Source organism: Anopheles stephensi, chromosome 3 (genome assembly GCF_013141755.1).
Source record: "Anopheles stephensi strain Indian chromosome 3, UCI_ANSTEP_V1.0, whole genome shotgun sequence".
NCBI classification, from domain to species: domain Eukaryota; kingdom Metazoa; phylum Arthropoda; class Insecta; order Diptera; family Culicidae; genus Anopheles; species Anopheles stephensi.
In genome coordinates, this window is record NC_050203.1 from 32,016,473 (window position 1) to 32,033,630 (window position 17,158).

Sequence of the window (17,158 nt, forward strand, 5' to 3'; positions counted from 1 at the left end):
CCCATTTTCACAAAGCAAAGCTTTACATTTAATTGTAAGACAAATCATGCCATCAATTTGATATAACATGTCAGTCTTTTTAACTGCTCTAATCGTGCGCAATCACGAATATATACACCGAATATAAACGAATTCGTTTCACAACAGTGTATACGCGCCTTAACTGTTTGCTGTTCCCCATTCCGTCTACGTCTTGCTGATTACTTTAGCCGGAAAAATGTCGGACGAGGTAGCAAAAGCGCAGGCAGCCGATGCCGCCGCAAACGATACCATTTTCGGTAAAATCCTCCGCAAGGAAATCCCGGCTAAATTCATCTACGAAGATGATAAGGTAAGCGAACGAAACCATGCACAACATTTTCAACCCCATTTGTTGACCTTTTGCTCTCTTGCTCCCCTTGCAGTGCGTTGCATTTAACGATGTGAATCCGCAAGCGCCAGTGCACTTTCTCGTAATTCCTCGCAAACCCATTGCCCAGCTGTCGAAGGCGTCGGAAGAGGACGAGGCACTGCTCGGACATCTGATGCTGGTCGGTAAGAAGGTGGCAGCGGAACAAGGACTGGAGGAAGGCTACCGTGTCGTTATCAACGACGGTAAGAACGGTGCTCAGTCGGTGTATCACCTTCACCTGCATTTCCTCGGCGGACGTCAGATGCAGTGGCCACCGGGATAAAGTGATGTAGCGACGCTGTTGCTTTCAACGATACAGTTACATCGGATGCATTAATAAAAAAGACAACGGAACGTTACGCTTAAAGCCATTGGTACTTATTTACATCACGATAAGCTTTCAGTCACAGGATTAGTGTTAAGATAGCTGAAGGTAGGATTTTGCACTGCAGATTGTAGCGTCGGAAACGTGCCAAATGAACCAGCCATGGTAGAAGTGTAGTTCGTAGCATACTTCCGTCCCGTCTCCCTGTTATGATACTTTCGCTCGATCACTTTATCGAAAAATCGCGCCAGTTTCACTGAATCCGTTGTGCCCGCAGCTAACGATCGAGATTCGTGACAGTTGAGACATATTTCGTCCGCTCCGCATTGTTCCGCTATGCCTCCGGCTGACGTTCGGTTCACGATCTTTTGCTTGTGGCTCTCGTCCAGCACGTCCAGCTTCGTTCCAATCACCAGTATAGGGATCTGACAATGTTTAAACTAATCAATCATTTCAGTTACTTAGAGCATCGAACCTGGACCACCGTTGGGGTTTGCACATGGATGCGCGTATGCTATACCTGTGTCGAGCCAAGAAACTGTTCCGGATCCATGTCCATCGTGTCGGCACCCTTGAGCGCATCCTTTCCATCTTTGTTCAGAATTTCCGCCAGCCATCGTTGTAGGTTTTCCTGGCTTTTCCTATTGGTCAGGTCGTGCACGAGAATGATGCCGTGGGTTGGATTGTAGAAGACGCTGCGGGTATTTTTGTGACTGATCGAACCACCTACATCCCACAGCTCGACGAAGAACGTATTCTGTGCTGGTGTTCCTTCTTTATATTCGTGCAGTTTCACCTCCACCGAGCAACCCACAGTCCAGCCGGGAGATGTGAGCGGTTCATTGTTGGCGATAAGATGAGTCAGCGACGTTTTGCCAACTCCTGGAAGGGAATATAAGCGTTACAGCGTTGAGGAATATTAGTGCTCCGTATAATCCATGGTCCTATCACATGGTGGCCACAAATTTCAACCAAACAGGCGCGTATTTTTAGATTGAAAATATTCATAATTTTACAAACATGTCTAGTTGTCAAAAAACAATAACAAAAACCAGTGATGCTAGCACCAGCGGGCTAGCAACTGTTGCCCGGTTGCTCTCTCGCTCGCTTGCTGGCAACACTGTCACCATCGAAATGCCAATTTCCAATATGGCGCTCCGTGCCGCGGCACGGTTCCAGTTGGGCTAGCCAAAAAGGGCAAGTTTAGTCACGGTTGCACGCTACCGACCGCCACCAAATACCAATCAATAGACGCGTAATGTAACCCGTTACCGGAATCGCCAACAACCAGCACGCGAACTTTGTCGATAGCCGCCATACAGTGAAGTGAAAAATCGTGCCACCGCCGAACCTGGCCTTCGTGAAAACGAACAACAAACTGAGCGAGAAGCACACACAGTCATCCCAGCGCCAGCCCAATATTTGACAGGTGTGTCAGTGTGTGCGTGTGTTCGGGCACCGCAAGTGCTATTTGACATGAGCGCGTTTTCTGAGCGAGAAAGTGGGAGAGAGAAAGAGAGAGAGAGTGTAATTGACAGAGAGCCGTTTGTTTACATTTTGTTTGTGATCGGTTGATCGTTTTTTTCTCTGTTTTGCACAGCACATTTCTTGATAATAAATTTAAAAGGAAAATAACGCTTTAATATGTTTATATTCATGAATAATATTGACAAAAATTTAAACTTCGATCACAAAATTCTTTTCCTTGGTCAGAAAGCACACTGAACTGTGTTTAGACAACTCGAAAAACGTTCATGATTCAAAGCGTTTCTTCAATACAAAATACCATCCATTTAATTCATAAACACTTTTTCCTTCTTTTAATTTTCATAGACCAAATCACCTGAAACTAGCAGCAAAATGGGGGACCAAAGGTACGTTACCGAGATACCGAGCAGTCTGAAGCAGCTGGCCCGATTCGTAGTCCGCGGGTTCTATACCATCGAGGATGCGCTCGTGGTCGATATGCTGGTACGGAATCCCTGCATGAAGGAGGACGACATCTGCGAACTGCTGAAATTCGAACGTAAAATGCTACGCGCCCGTATAGCCATTCTGCGCAACGATAAATTCCTACAAGTGCGACTTAAAATGGAAACCGGTCCGGACGGGAAGGCGCAGAAGGTAAACTATTACTTTATCAATTACAAAACGTTCGTGAACGTGGTAAAGTACAAGCTCGACCACATGCGCAAACGGATGGAAACGGAAGAACGGGACGCCACCAGCCGGGCGAGCTTCAAATGTTCTAACTGCAAGAAAACGTTTACGGATCTCGAGGCAGACCAGCTGTTTGATTTCGCTACCAGCGAGTTCCGCTGTACGTACTGCGGCAATGCGGTGGACGAAGATAGTTCCGCATTGCCGAAGAAAGACTCAAGACTGCTACTAGCCAAGTTCAACGAGCAGCTGCAACCACTGTACGACCTGCTGCGGCAGGTCGAGGGTATCAAGTTGGCACCCGAAATACTAGAACCAGAACCAGTAGACATAGACACTATACGAGGGTATGTTCAAACTACCGCTATGCAGTGCTATTTTATCCAGCTAAAATTCATTTTTTCCCCTTTTTGTTTTTGCTGCTTACAGAATCGCAAAACCATCCACCAAAGCACCGACGGAGCAGTGGTCCGGCGAAGCCACCCGTTCCAGCGGGTTCGTCGTTGAGGAAACGCGCGTAGACATTACGATCGGAGATAGCGACACGCTCGATACGACCACGCAGCGTAAGGACCGGCCAGTATGGATGACCGAGTCAACCGTCATCTCGAACGACATGGACGACAATTCGGTCGATGCCATTCTGGAGAAAGCTGCCTTTACCTCCACGCAACCCACATCGATCGGTAGCGGCGGAACGGGCAACAACAGTACTACCACGAACGTTATGTCTAGCCGCGGACGGAAGGATGCGGACGATATTATGTCGGTGCTGTTACAACACGAAAAGCAGAGCGCCAACAGTGCAGCGAATGAGGCTGTGCGCGGTTTGGGACAAAACAACGATGGCAACTCTAGTGATACTAGCGATGACGATCAGGACATCGAAAATGCGGAAATACCGAGCGTCGAAATAATGGATTCGGCGTCGGATGACGACATCCCGACGGTCACTGTAGCAGGAAAGCCATATCCACTGGATGAAATTAATGACACGCTGATAGCGGACATGACACCGCAGGAAAAGGAAACCTACATACAGGTGTACCAGGACCACTTCAGTCACATTTACGATTAATGGTTAGAATCATCATATAATAAAATAAACGTTCAATTTGAAACTACAGCCCTATGGGGCATAAAAGAAAAAGGTGTGTATGCGATCATATTTCGTTCGTGCCAGAAACGGTCCACGATTTGAATTACAAAATGACACTTCAAATTGACATGAGATTGGCGCACTCAGCCTAACTGTCAGTTGGGTTTGCAGAACGCATCCATTTATATATTCCCAGTGTTTGTTTACGAACGGCATTCTCGCTAAAAACGCAAGTAAATTACATTCGAAAAAAACAAACAAATCATGTCCTTAGTGGCCTACGAATACAGCAGCGACGAAGAATCGGATCATGGGCAACCGGAAGAACCTAAGCAATCGGTGGTTAAACAAAACGGCACACCGAAAGACCCCACCAGCTCGGAACAAAACGCAATAGAACCCGAAGACCCCATCGAAGACGAACCCGAGACGCCCAAGAATCATCTACATCTTCCAGCCCCAAAACATCTAAACGATCTCAGTGTGGTGGAAGAAGATGACGAATTCCTGCACAAAAAGGCAATCCCGGCGAACATTCCACTACCTCAGCCGCCGCCCGCCCTGAGCCTGCCCGCGAGGCCCAAAGTACGCAATGGCAAGGTGCAAATTACCATCCCTTCGATGAAGGAGTTCGCAGATGGCGAAGATGTGCAGAGTGCCAAGAAAGAAAAGCCAATCATTGGTGCGGCACTGCCGAAGAAAACGACCAACCTGCTCAGTATGCTACCGAAACCGCGAACAGCACTGTTCGACTCCAAACCGTCAGCGTCCAGCAGCTCTGCCGGTCCATCAACAAGCGCTACTAGCTTTAGCAAACGTCTCGTGCCGGATTCCGTTGCTAACCGGCCACGCAATGTTCCGCTGAGTACGATCAAACCGAGCAAACCAGCCCAACCAGCTGCATCATCTACGCAACCAGCCAACAGTGACGAGGACGATGATGGAGACGAGCTTACGGTTGATTTCTTCTCGTTCAACAAAGTCGAGGAATTGCCCACAGTCAGTACGAACGAAATCAGTGCGATGGTTGCTAGAAAGGCCGCGAAACTTGCGGAGAACGTACGTAAGTTGACTGAATCGGAGGAACAAGCCGCAGCCAGTGCATCGGCAGCGTTCGAGAATGCTTCAGCTCTAACGCGCCAGGTGGAAGATGCATCGGAAGATTTAGCAAGCGAAACTGCCTTGTCCGCGCTCATCGGAGGCAACCGTGCTAAGCGTGCCCGCATTGAAGAGGTCGATCTGATCGACATCACGTCTGCCGATATCGTACCCTCGAAGGAAGACTTCCTACGACGCCAGCTGCAGGATGAGACGGGATACGTGCCGACTGGACATCTGGTAGGCGATTGGACGTGCACCAGCAAGCGAAAATCACATATTACACAGCTGGCAAGCAAGGCGCAGGCAAATGCCCAAGAGCTGGAAGCGATGTGGGCCGCGAACCGGCAGTCAAGACGGCAAACTCAAAGTAAATACGGGTTTTGAGTACAAATCGGTGTCCGGAAGATGGAACTGTTTTCCGCCGATTGCGATTTGTTAATAATTAAAATTCGGTTAAATAAATCTAACTTTCCTAATCTATATTCTGGTTTTGTATTAAATACTTATCAAATAAAACTTCCTTTTCCGGTACGTGGACAGACCATCCTTCAAATTGAAATGAATACACAAAAAGGCATTAAATAGATGTGGCTTTAATGTTTCTGAAACAAACCCATAACTCCCTTACACAATCAGGCGTAACAAAAAAAAATACAAAAACCACAATTTCGGTGGCCCTGTGTCGGTTTATTTCAATCGGAATTCATTCATGTTTTCGCATACCTCGCGCATTATGCTATATCATCAGTCGACGCAAAACCCCAACCGACATAGATGCTCATTTACGAGGGACTACAATCGAGCCGCGACCGGCCAGGCCGATCGTAGTCGTCCTGCTCCTGCAAATCGTCGACCGCATCGTCTATGTTCAGATGGGCGACCGAACGGCGCCGGTACGTAAGTGTCGGAAAGAAGCGAGACAGTGGTGTCGCCCGCAACCCAAAATCCGTTCGATAGATGTTCCGGTGGTTAAGGTTGCGCCGTACGTAGCGCTTCAAATCGTTCGCATCGAACAGCGGTGCCGTCTGCTCGTCCTTTAGCCCCTTAGGAACCCAAATTTTAACATCATCCTCTACCCCGGAGCTGGCCAGTATCGGAAACTCGGGGTGTGGTTCGAGGCAGTTCACAACGTCCCCCGGATTGCTTCGCAACCAGTTCACAATGGATTGACTGCTCTTTTCCCAGATGTAGATGTACCCGCAGTCGCTACCACTCGCCACGTACTCCGAATGTGGGCCAAAGAAACTTACGCCCTTGATCGTTTTTATGTTGCTAATGGAAGGAAGGTAGAAACCATTAAATTAGACCGTTTTCAAATTGCGGCAGCACTTTAACATCATTACCAATGCCCCCGGAAACGGGTCGATGACAACTGCGGAAAGTCCGATGCGGCCAGATTAAATAGATGTATGTCGCCCTCACTGTAGCTGGCCAGAATCTCCGACCCATCGTGGTTGTACACAGCGCATGTGATACTCGAATGGAGTCTCTATTAGAAATTCAAACCAAAGCCATAAAATAATTATCTTTAGCTGCAGGTAACCGATAAGCACCGACATCCCGTATCATGCTTACCCTTTCGGTCGGTTCATTCGGTGCGAGCATTTTCTTCGGGGTCTGCGCACGCCGTAGGTCGTACACCCGCACCGCACCGCCATTGCCGGCCACACAAAAGTCCGAATCGAACGGGTGCGTGGCAATGCTGTACAACCGCTTCCCAACGTCGACCACCGTCTGGACCTTGCCCTGGCGCATGTCGCACAGGCGCACCATTTCATCCTCACCGGCCATCAGGAACACGTGATCGTTGCGGGCCGGTATCGCCACCTTGTGGATCGCGTGCGACGAGCGAAAGATTTGATTCGTGGTGGAATGGCCCGACGGTGCGACGAACGTGTGGCGCACGCATCCATCGCGCCCGGTCGAGATGAGCTCAATGTCGCTGTCCCGGTACCCTTCGCAGACCATAAACTTGGCCTGGAACACGTTGTTCTTGTGTCCGCTGCGGATCGACTTTACCAGCTTCTTCGTTTCCCAGTTCCACAGGTTGATGCGCAGATCGTCCGAACCGCTGGCCAACAGTTTGCCCGTCGGGTGAAAGTTTAAGCAGTTCACGCAACCCCGATGGTGCACGAGCTTGTGCAGCAGGCCCATCCGTTGCACCAGGTTCACCGAGCCGTAGGCACGTTTTTGGAATTGGCTCGGATCGTATCTACCGACCGTGGCGGGTGGCTTGTGGAAGCGTACGCCGTGCTGCCGCTGGCATATATCGCGCACTACATTCCATTTACACCTGGAAAAATGCAACATGCACAGAGGATGAAACATTAAGCCCGGAAATGCCAACCTCGCTGTGGTGATCATACTTTACGGAGGCGGTCTTAAGACAGTCCAGCGTGTCCACATTCAGCTCGTCTCGCACTGGCAAGTCGGCGTATTCGTATTCGGAACCACTTGTGCTACAATGAAGAACAGTTTACTTGTACGTTCGCTTATCACCCGGTCTTTATCCACTTACTGTCCGTAGGAAACGGAGCTTTCCGAGCTAGACGATAGGGTAGATGTGGAGGCAGAGTTCGAAGATGTGTCACTCTCCGTCCCATTTTCACCATCGTACAACAGTGACCTATTGTCTTCCTCTTGCTCCTCGCCATTCCCGGCCGCATCGATGCTGTCGATGCTGTCCTCGGACGTGTCGTATCCACGGAAAACGTTCGGCGCAAACAGCTGCGCTATGTTATTGGCAATCTGGACCAAACAGACATCCGGGGAAAAGAAAAAGAAAGAAGAAAAGCAAACCAACAATTAACAACAGTGGCCACAATACGATTCGCCCAGCTCGAACCTGATTTCTTATACGATTAGATGCCTCGCGGTCGATTGCATTGTTGGGAGCCGGATTTCCGCCAGCCTGGGCAGCATCACCTGCCGCGTTCTCGCCACCACCGTTCCGTGCCCGATCATGCCGGTTCGTTAGCCGGCGAACATTGCGCCGCAATCGTTCCACAGACCGTTCCAGATTCTGTATAAACACATCATCCGAACGGGCTTCATCGTCTTCTGCGTCACTTCTGTCACCTGACGATCTAGGTGATATGCCGGCAGCAGCCAGCAGTGCGTCATCTTCATCAATCTCCCGTTCCGGCGTATCATCAAGCGGTTCCCGCTGTCGATTGCTTTCCCTAAAAGAAAAGTGTCTTTCACTTGAAGGGAAATCCGGGACCATGGTAACCGTGTGCTTACTGTTCTGAGGGATCATCGCTTTTGTCTGACACGGTCGCGGTAGACGTGGATGCCGCCACATTGCCGGATGAAGTCGATGCACCGGTGGCCGACGTCGAGGGTTGCTGTAGGTCATGATCGGTTTTCACCTTCTTCCGCGGGCTGCTGTTGTCTTCCGCCTCATTATCGCTGTTTTTGGGCGAGTCTTCTTCCATCGCGTTTTTTTTCTGCTTTTTCAGAGTAGCCTTTTCTCTGTTGGAAGGGAAGTTTGGGCTTGGGAGATGAATAGGCGCCGGGTTACTTTGTTTTCCCACCCTTTTGCCTTGTTCTGATTATTTTGCTTCTGCCACAGCCACAAAGCTGAGTGGCGTACTACGGCCAGCCAGCCATCAAAATAGATTTGCAGACCAAAGTCGCGTACCAACTTGTTACTGCACGTCCGCCCCGATCGGTCCGCCGGTACTTTACGGACGGTCGCAGAAAATGGAATCTGTAGAAATACTTCCTAGCACTGTTTAGAGCCCACAAATGAGGAACTAAATTTTGCAAATAATTATTACGCACAACAGGGTTGTTTGGTTCGATTGCTCGGGCCTGACACATTCCCCGTTTGCTGACATTTGCTGTATTTTCCAGAGCGGCGCCGCATCGTGAGTCGGTTTAGTAAATGTACTGAATTTTTTTTTAAATTAATTTTCAAAACAATTTAAAAAATTTCACTCACATCACTTTTACCTAAATAACTAAAGAGTTGTTCATAATAAAATTACAGAGGAAAATATTCACCTACGTACGATCGCAATTATTCTTCATTTGACCACTTGCCAAACCACTGTGCCAAGCAGTTCGGGATTGTTTTGAATTGCCTTCTGTCATAGCAGTAAACACATGGTGCGCAAACTGCCTGCCCATACGTGCAGTGAGAAACAGTACTTTCCAAATATACTTACCGCTATGGATAGTTTGCTTGCAACTTTGAAACATCCTAACGGTGAGTTCGTAGCGAAATTCTTCTCTTTTATCTTTAAGCTATTCTTTATCGTTTATTACAGCTCCTGAACCTTCGGGGCGCTTCTATGCACTGCTGCTTAAATCCGAACTAAAAGCCTTGCTGGAGTCGGATACCTTCACCGAGGTACTCATCGGCGAAGAACTCCAAACTGGTGCTTCAAACGAGGATTTACTCCACCTGGCCATTGGGAGCTTGATCGCATTTTTACAGTACAATTTCCTCGGTCCACGCGCAAAGGACGATCAACGAGAAGCGAGCGTTGAAACCTCCAACCACCGGGCACAGCTGAAGTCTGACGGAGAGGAACTGAATGTAAATGTTGTGCGTGCCGATTGTTTGCTAGTGTGCAAGAAGATATTTGAACGGTTGATCAATCTCGACGAGCAAGGACTGCGGTTGCGGCTCTGGTATCAACGGTATTTGCTCGTTCATCAGCGCTGCATCGATGATCTCACGCACGATCTGTACGAACGGTTCAATGGAAACGTGGCCATGCTCGTAGCTACCCTCGAGGATGTAGACAGGGCGCTGAAGATTGAAATTTACCTAGAGATTCTGTTGGGATTTGTTCAATTCAAGCGCATTACCAAATCGGAACAGTGGTTGGAGAAGCTTGAATCCCTCTCGAATGTGGCACTGTCCGTGGAGGGAGCATTGGGAGTGCGTACCAAGTTTCAGCAGAACCCACTGCCCCAGCTGACACTCCGGCTGCAAGGTGTGAGCGAGCTGGAACTGCCCGATGCCACACAAACGCACGGCAGCTTCCAACTGCCGGCCATCCTGAAGCTGGAAGATGAGGTGCGTTTGGAGAAGGTAAAGTTTGTGAACGAGCAAGAGAACGAAGATCTTCAGTTGCCCGCTTTGGTGCAGAATATGGTGCTTGCAAAGTTGTAAGTAAAATCAGTTTGCCATTCATGAATGCAAATCATTTATCTCTCTATCTCACCCTCACTAGGTACTTTCTGTACGTGTCCCAGCCAAGAGAACAGCTGACGTTGGAAGAGATACAACCCTACATTACTTCGCTCGTCTATCAACGGTTCGGACCTTGGGCAACGCGCGTGGCCGCACTCTTCCTGAACGCCACCATTGAAGCCACGCACAAGCGTACGGTCGATCGTTCGCTGCGACAAATGGAGGACCTGATACAGCAGTTCGATGCATCCTCCGGCGAAACCGCATCATCGACCCCGGTTGCGGATCGTCTGCCAATGGTGTTTAGCTCGTGGCTCATCTCCTACTGGCAGATGAAGGAAAAGCTGGCCGACGTGATGGTTAGTCTCGGCATGGTAAAGGGTGCTCTCGACATCTACCAGGAGGTGCAGAGCTGGGAGAACGTGATCGAGTGTCACACGGTGCTGGAGATGCGGCATCTCGCTGCTGCCGTCATAAAGGAGTTGATAGAACGGAACGGGCCCACGGTGCGGTTGTACTGCATGCTGGGAGATGCCACGGACGATGTGGAATGCTATCAACAGGCCTGGGAGCTATCGAAAGAAACGAGCGCCAGTGCCCAGCGCCACTGGGGCAACTACTACTTTGTGCGCAAAGACTATACGGCAGCGATCGGGCATCTGCGTCGCTCGATTGAGATCAACTGTTTGCAGGAACGGACCCTGCTACGGCTAGGCTATGCGGCGCTTGAACTAGAGCGCTGGGAAGAGGCAGCCTATGCATACCGGCTGTACACGTCGTTCGAAAGCCACGGCTTCGAGCCGTGGAACAATCTCGCGAAAGCGTACATCATGCTGGGGGAAAAGCCCCGGGCACATAAAGTGCTGCAGGAAGCGCTCAAGTGTAACTTCAGCAACTGGAAGGTTTGGGAAAACTATCTGCTCGTCTGTATCGATACGAAGAATTTTGTGGACGCGCTGAACGCTTACGAACGGTTGCTGGAGCTGAAGGAACGCTACTACGACAAGCAGGTGCTGGAAATTATTGTACGCGCGATCGTGCTGGGAGAGCAGGATGCCGATGGAACCGCTTGCAGTCGCCTGAAGAAGAAAGCGATCACCATGCTTGGCCATGCCTGTGCCCAACAGCCCACCAATGGGTATCTGTACGAGCTGGCAGCAGAGCTGGAGGATACGGACTTGTTGAAGCGTTGCCAAAAGCTTCAAAACGCTTACCGCGGCTATACGCAGTCCAATAGTCAGTGGGCTAAAACGCCGGACAGCTGTTCCACCGTGGTAAACCTTTGCGTGGAACTGTGCGAGCGTAGCTTGAAAGCGTTCGTCGATGGGAAAAGCGAGGAAGCTCGGTTCGTGGCACTACGATCGCAACTGTCGTCCGCCCGGCTAACCGGACAGGCCTGCCTACGCTCGGCTAACACTGAAGCTTGGCCGATTTGTGTAGAACCGTTGGGCGCGCTTCAAAGCTTGGTAGATAATATTACGACCGAATTGAAGCAAGCGATGGGTCAATAAAAGAGAACGGGTTTTTTCCATTTTCGCGAAACGAACAGCTAAATATATTTTTTCTTTATGATTTATCCTCTAGAGAAGGCTTTATTTATTGTAAAATTTAATGCAGGTTCAAGTTGGTAGTAATCAACACGCGTACGGTCTGATCGAACGACCCACACACGGCCAAACCCTGTCGATCTGGACTCCAGTCGAAGGTGTGCACGGGCTGGGTGGACAGGGTGGTAGCGTGCAGCATTTCCAACGAACCGGCAACACCTTCCTCTTCTCCATCTGTTAACGTTTTGGATCGTTTCTCCGGATAGTGGCTAATTATGGAAACAAAAAAAAAAGCGTTATTGACTTGTCCCTCTCTGGAAGCCCAGATTTACGCCGAATGTCTACTTACTAAAGCCATATGCGAACATTGCCCGATCCACCGCCGGTCATAAAAATGTCCCGATTCTGCGGCAGATGTTTCACCGTCCAGACGGTCGACTTTGCCGCACTAACCACACCGTTGGTGCCGAGCGATTGGCCAACGGTTTTCTCTCTCACCGACGCAAATCCATGCTTCGAATGCTGGGTGCGCATATCGAACACGTGCAAACCACCTTCCAGCGTACTTACGGCCAGCTTGTTCATGCGTATATCCTTCCGATCGAACTCCACCGAGCAGATGCCATTCTTAACGTTCGTTTCCCAGCGCAGCTTTAGATTGCGAAGATCGACCAGCTTCAGGTCACCGTTGTCATACCCGGAGCAAACGACCCGCTCTACCGGATTGTGCGAATCTCCGAACCCAACCGCCCAACAGTCCCGTCGCTGCAACGAATCCTTGCCCGCGGGACAAATGTTTGCTACCGGATCGTTCGGTTGCCGTGGGTCCCACACCTTCACCGAACCGTCACGCCCACCGGTAACAATTTCCGGCGCACCGCAGTTCACCGTCGATCCACCGATTGCGTCAAGCGTATTTATGATTCCTTCGTGACCGGTCGCTTCGTACACGGGCGCATCTAGCCGCTCCAGATCGTACACGGCAAGCTTGCCGGCAAAATCACCCACCGCAAGATGTTCCGCCCGAAGCCGGGACGCACCGAACGAGCAGCATTTCAGCGAAACTTGCTTTTCCGTCTCGCGCACCAAATCCAGCGAGCCATGGTTTAGCTCGTAAATTTGTACCGTTCCGGTGCCCTTCGGTTGTGAGCCTACGGCCACGAACTTGGCTGTACAGGGTATCCATTTCACGTCATACACCGAGTAGTTGAGCGATTTTTCGATGTGCGATATCATCTGAACGGAATCCATTGCTGCGGAGGTGCAGTACAGTCCATGCTAACCGGGCACGAAACGTTGAAAAAAGGATCTAGAAAAGAAGAGGATGCTTTTTCGTGAAAGGATCGAACGATGGTAACCGTTGTTGCTAGGATTTGTAAATAAACACACGTTTGAACGTGTGGTGGTTGTCCATGCACTGTGGTCGTTTGCACGGTCACGTTCGGTTGACATTTGTAGCAGCAGTTTAAGTTCGGCTACGGACGAAAACAAAACTAAATTGCGCCTTCGTAGATTTTATAAGATAAAAGGCGCCTTGAAAAATTAAGATAAAGCTGAAAAATGCTTCAATTTACCCCTAATTTGAGCTTCGAGTTTGAATTCGAGTCACGGTTCCATCGTGTCCATAAGTCCACCGATACGTGTAAGCTCGCCTTTAGATTTTATCTAGCCTCCTTTGCTGGTACCAAACGCGTTCGTTCTCCGAATGCACGCACATTCTTGTTCCGTCAGTTGGTTGAATAGGACGTTTCTTGCAGCAAAGCTGTTCCTCACCGTGTTTCAAATACAGGTTTCCGTGTGAATATCCGTGCAGTGAATAACTACCGAGTGTCCGGCAGAAAGCCCACAAAAACGTGATCCCAACAGCGGCTTCCGTTCGTCGAACGAAATCGTGCGTGGAAAAGTGCCCGTTTTCCTTCGATTACGCGCGTATTTTACATGCCTACACCCGTACACCGTTTCATACACTCACACCTATAACTGCTGTTAGCACAACATTTCTTCTCGGAAAGGACGAGCTTCTCCTGAGCCGGAAAAAAAAAACGCGGGTGCAAATCTCGTGGGTGTGCAAACTGTGCGGTGTCGTGTCGTGGCATAAAGTTTCCGGTCGTTGCGCGAGTTTGGATACCGGAATTACTACTGTGCACGGTTAGTTATGCTTCCACAAATGTAGTGCATTATCGTTCCTTAACCCGTTTTCAGGAAAAGAAGAAGGATCCCAGTTGGCGATTGGGTTGGTTTTATTACTTTCGTCTTTTTTTTTTATCGTGTGCTGGTAGTGAAAACGAATGCTTTTTGCGTCAGAAGAAACAGGTTCGTCTTCTACATCGTCTTCATTTTTCAACACACACATACAGTTATGTGCTGCGCGTTGAAATTTCCTTATTTTTAGAATTGCTCCTCGCAGCAGAGCGAGCGGAAACGATATGCGGTGAAACGCAGATTTAAAGAATACCCATTTTCCCCGGGATATGTTGTGTACCGCCACGATCTCTGTGGGCGAGTGAGATTTGTGTGGGGAGTGCAAGTGTTACTATATTTTCATTTTCGTGACCAGGGGATTCCATGACCAAAGGTAACGTGCATTACCGTGGAGTCCTTTTTCGAGAAGGAGTCTGCCTAGCCTGTTTCAATGTGTGTGTCCGTTAGCAACCATAACCTCGCTTTTCTTCTAACGAGGCATATTTCGATCGTTGTCACGAATATGGAAGAAGTGGCAAGGAAAGGAGTGGATCGGGCCTGTTTCGTTGGCATTTTAGTGCCGAAGTTTGTGTTGGAAATGTCGGAAAATGATTTAAGTTCTAGCACTCCTAGCATTGGTCGGTGATATGTAGTGATGTGTGCAATAGTATCGTAAGCGTATAATTACATAATCAGCGCACCCCGGTGGCGCTAACGTTTTCCCGGCATGGAGAACATCTTCTGCAGCACACAGCAGCAGCAGTAGTGGTGGACATCCTCGTCGGCGTGGAAAAGGGCAGCGAAACGGTTCCTAGTTTCATTTCAGCCAATCGTTACATTGCCTGAAGCATTCCAACTGCCCGAAGTCCCGCAAATTTTCATCTACTGCTGGCAAGCGGATTTTTTCCAGTCACGAGACCAATTTTCCGCCGCGTCGCTATCAGTGCGTGCGTATTAGCGAGTGTTTTGCGTGTGGTCGTCGTAGTGCGCTCCTGTGACGTCGGTGGATTGTTGTTGATTTTTCCATTTGCTGATCAATCGATATTTCCTTCCTATCTTTCGCTCACGAGCGCCACAACGGTAGGGAAATCTTTGTTGCCATCATTTTGCAAACAGCGAACAAAGGGCAGGTGACGAGTGGCAGTAATAGGGGAAAGTTGTTTTGCGGACGCGTTTCAGCCGGCAGTTTTCCTCCCGATATTCCGACAAGGTTTGCCCTTGAAGAGACTCCCGCGAAGGGAAACCGATCGATAATTAGGGCAAAAGGGGAAGAGGGATATGATGTAGGTCCGTCCGTCTAGGTAGGGATGCGGGAGCGCGAAGGTTTTATTGGTTTTGTGCGTGTGTATGAGTGTATGCAACCACAAGCAGACACAATAAAACGGGAAAAAGGGTTGGCCGAAAGGGAAACGCAGGAATCCCCCCGTTCCTGGTCGCCGTATGTGTAAAAGAGACGCTACGAACGAGTCAAAAAGTAATGGAATGTTCTAGAAGCTTTTACATTGTGTATGAAGAGTGTGACATACATGAATGAATTGTATGCACAGTAATTAATGGTACTTAACGGCTTCTTATTCATTTCAGTTGTTTTAAGCTCACAAATAAACATAAAAGTTTAAGAAAAATGAACCCAAAAAAATCAGTACATTTTATTAGCTCTTTTGCGAGGTTCTCTCTCCCTCTCTCCGAGTTGTTTGAACCCAATTTTATGTGAGAGGAGTTGGTTTGGTCGAATTGTGAAATTCGCAACGTTCTCTGCTTCTTCTTCAGCAAAACGAATGCAATGTTTGCTATGTTCTTGCTCACGCTTACTGTCAGGATGCAAAGAGAAGGTCAAGAAAGGATATACGATTTTTTTTTGTTTAATGGAAAGAATCAGCTGTTCAGCGATGATTGCTGTGGGGTTGTCTATTTTCCCACCAAAATCAGTACAATTTGATAGATAAGAGGTAAAAATACCGATCAAATCCAGAGTCCCAAGGGGGGGTTTAATGATGTGTAGATTGGACTTGTTTCTCATGTTTATGATTAGATATGAGTAATTAAATACAGGATATGATATGGTGTGTTGTGGTCGGTATGGGTCCGTATCCGTTCTTGCCCTGCGGGAGTCTTTTCTCGTTTATGTGTTTGATAAAGATATTGGTGCCCAGAAGTGACAAAGCTTTATGTACTTAATTCATTAATACATCTCATCTCGTATTGGGTAGAATATTACTAGCGCCACTTGCCCTTGGGGCATCCGAGCCGAAGTCTGCGTAATTGATCCTGACAACCGGTCTTCCACTTGTCCGTCTGTTACGTAGGATCGATCTTTGATTATTTTTCCAAACATCAGAAACTACCAGCACGAAGATCGGCACACAAAAGTGCCTGCAAAACCTAACCTGTTTGCTAATTTAATTGTAAACTTGTTCTAGGAATCTCGCGTGCAAAGCAAAAATAAACGAAACACAACGGCAAAAGAGCTTATAACGCAACTTAACAGTATACGGACAGTTTACGATTGCCGCTCTGCATACACAAGCTACTTTTTAAAGTTGCAATAAATCTTTTACCGACCATAATGTTCATCATTCCTAACTGTCCAAGACGATGGTGGTCGATCCCGGGCGCAGATTCGATAGGGACGAAGACAAAGTATAGTGCAAACCGCAAAACGAAACAAACAATATTACGAGCAAAAAACAAATCGTAACCATCAAATCAAAGTGCAGACAAGAAGACATAGGACAAGATGCGAATCTACAGCCTGTTTTTTTTTTCGTCTTTCGGGCGCTGCTATTCCTTGGTTGTTGTGGACAAGTTCCTAAGCATTTAATTGTGGGCAGCATATGACCGCGAGCTAACCTTGGCGGGTCGCGGCGCCGTGTAGTGACTGCAGGACAATTGTTATGTCCCCGTTGATGCCCTCCCTGAGACAAACATATGTTGGCGAAAAATGATGGCGTGCGCGTAGCAAAAACGTGAACAGCAGAACCTTGTGCTCCTCACTGTTTTGTGGACAAACGGCTCGAACACAAAAGTTGGATCGGTGTTCCATAGCTAGTTTTTTTCATCCTTCTTCTTTATGTTTTCTGCCTCTTATGAGAGAATTTCGCGGACGATGATTGGCAAAGGGCCAACAAAGAAAGTGTGCGAATGTGTAATGTTGCCAACCGGTGTGCCGGAGGTTAACGAACTTCGGATAGCCGTCGGACTTTGA

At 48.6% G+C, this 17,158-nt stretch overlaps 8 protein-coding genes across 13 annotated transcripts in view; 5 read left to right on the plus strand and 3 right to left on the minus strand.

Moving 5' to 3' along the window:
• Positions 1 to 148: 148 nt before the first annotated feature.
• Positions 149 to 758, plus strand: LOC118509522 (histidine triad nucleotide-binding protein 1). The gene is made up of 2 exons (XM_036050228.1): positions 149 to 331; positions 405 to 758. The coding sequence occupies exons 1-2, from the start codon at positions 218 to 220 to the stop codon at positions 672 to 674; spliced, it is 384 nt and encodes a 127-aa protein (XP_035906121.1). The 5' UTR covers positions 149 to 217; the 3' UTR covers positions 675 to 758.
• Positions 748 to 2,159, minus strand: LOC118509521 (rab-like protein 3). 2 transcript variants are annotated; one of them, XM_036050227.1, is made up of 3 exons: positions 1,989 to 2,159; positions 1,237 to 1,598; positions 748 to 1,141 (listed from the first exon to the last, which is right to left on the minus strand). In XM_036050227.1, the coding sequence occupies exons 1-3, from the start codon at positions 2,032 to 2,034 to the stop codon at positions 779 to 781; spliced, it is 771 nt and encodes a 256-aa protein (XP_035906120.1). In that variant the 5' UTR covers positions 2,035 to 2,159; the 3' UTR covers positions 748 to 778. The 2 variants fall into 2 exon arrangements, with proteins under 2 accessions (XP_035906120.1, XP_035906119.1); XM_036050226.1 differs by having other exon boundaries at positions 748 to 1,156.
• On the plus strand, positions 1,845 to 4,026 carry LOC118509518 (general transcription factor IIE subunit 1). Its single transcript, XM_036050220.1, has 3 exons — positions 1,845 to 2,145; positions 2,550 to 3,223; positions 3,306 to 4,026. Exons 2-3 carry the CDS (start codon positions 2,577 to 2,579, stop codon positions 3,952 to 3,954), a joined length of 1,296 nt encoding a protein of 431 aa, XP_035906113.1. The 5' UTR covers positions 1,845 to 2,145; positions 2,550 to 2,576; the 3' UTR covers positions 3,955 to 4,026.
• A 111-nt stretch (positions 4,027 to 4,137) lies between these two features.
• LOC118509519 (proteoglycan 4) lies at positions 4,138 to 5,607 on the plus strand. Its single transcript, XM_036050221.1, has one exon. The coding sequence runs from the start codon at positions 4,240 to 4,242 to the stop codon at positions 5,458 to 5,460; it is 1,221 nt and encodes a 406-aa protein (XP_035906114.1). The 5' UTR covers positions 4,138 to 4,239; the 3' UTR covers positions 5,461 to 5,607.
• Positions 5,608 to 5,728: 121 nt separating this feature from the next.
• On the minus strand, positions 5,729 to 8,929 carry LOC118509515 (DDB1- and CUL4-associated factor 8-like). 3 transcript variants are annotated; one of them, XM_036050216.1, is made up of 8 exons: positions 8,720 to 8,921; positions 8,320 to 8,550; positions 7,922 to 8,258; positions 7,595 to 7,824; positions 7,443 to 7,535; positions 6,652 to 7,369; positions 6,420 to 6,565; positions 5,729 to 6,348 (listed from the first exon to the last, which is right to left on the minus strand). In XM_036050216.1, exons 2-8 carry the CDS (start codon positions 8,511 to 8,513, stop codon positions 5,859 to 5,861), a joined length of 2,208 nt encoding a protein of 735 aa, XP_035906109.1. In that variant the 5' UTR covers positions 8,514 to 8,550; positions 8,720 to 8,921; the 3' UTR covers positions 5,729 to 5,858. The 3 variants fall into 3 exon arrangements, with proteins under 3 accessions (XP_035906109.1, XP_035906105.1, XP_035906106.1); XM_036050212.1 differs by having other exon boundaries at positions 8,320 to 8,571; XM_036050213.1 differs by having other exon boundaries at positions 8,320 to 8,929.
• A 223-nt stretch (positions 8,930 to 9,152) lies between these two features.
• Positions 9,153 to 11,808, plus strand: LOC118509525 (tetratricopeptide repeat protein 27). Its single transcript, XM_036050235.1, has 3 exons — positions 9,153 to 9,289; positions 9,351 to 10,200; positions 10,266 to 11,808. The coding sequence occupies exons 1-3, from the start codon at positions 9,187 to 9,189 to the stop codon at positions 11,734 to 11,736; spliced, it is 2,424 nt and encodes an 807-aa protein (XP_035906128.1). The 5' UTR covers positions 9,153 to 9,186; the 3' UTR covers positions 11,737 to 11,808.
• LOC118509526 (WD repeat-containing protein 92) lies at positions 11,748 to 13,188 on the minus strand. The gene is made up of 2 exons (XM_036050236.1): positions 12,122 to 13,188; positions 11,748 to 12,041 (listed from the first exon to the last, which is right to left on the minus strand). Exons 1-2 carry the CDS (start codon positions 13,021 to 13,023, stop codon positions 11,834 to 11,836), a joined length of 1,110 nt encoding a protein of 369 aa, XP_035906129.1. The 5' UTR covers positions 13,024 to 13,188; the 3' UTR covers positions 11,748 to 11,833.
• A 298-nt stretch (positions 13,189 to 13,486) lies between these two features.
• LOC118509523 (putative glutamate synthase [NADPH]) overlaps positions 13,487 to 17,158 on the plus strand; it is a 31,497-nt gene continuing 27,825 nt past the window's right edge. For 2 of the 3 annotated variants that reach the window (XM_036050233.1, XM_036050234.1), the window contains exon 1: positions 13,546 to 13,920. The gene's annotated coding sequence lies outside the window, so the exon portion shown is untranslated. Of the gene's footprint in view, positions 13,921 to 17,158 lie in introns of all 3 variants that reach the window. The other variant, XM_036050229.1, reaches the window with a different exon arrangement.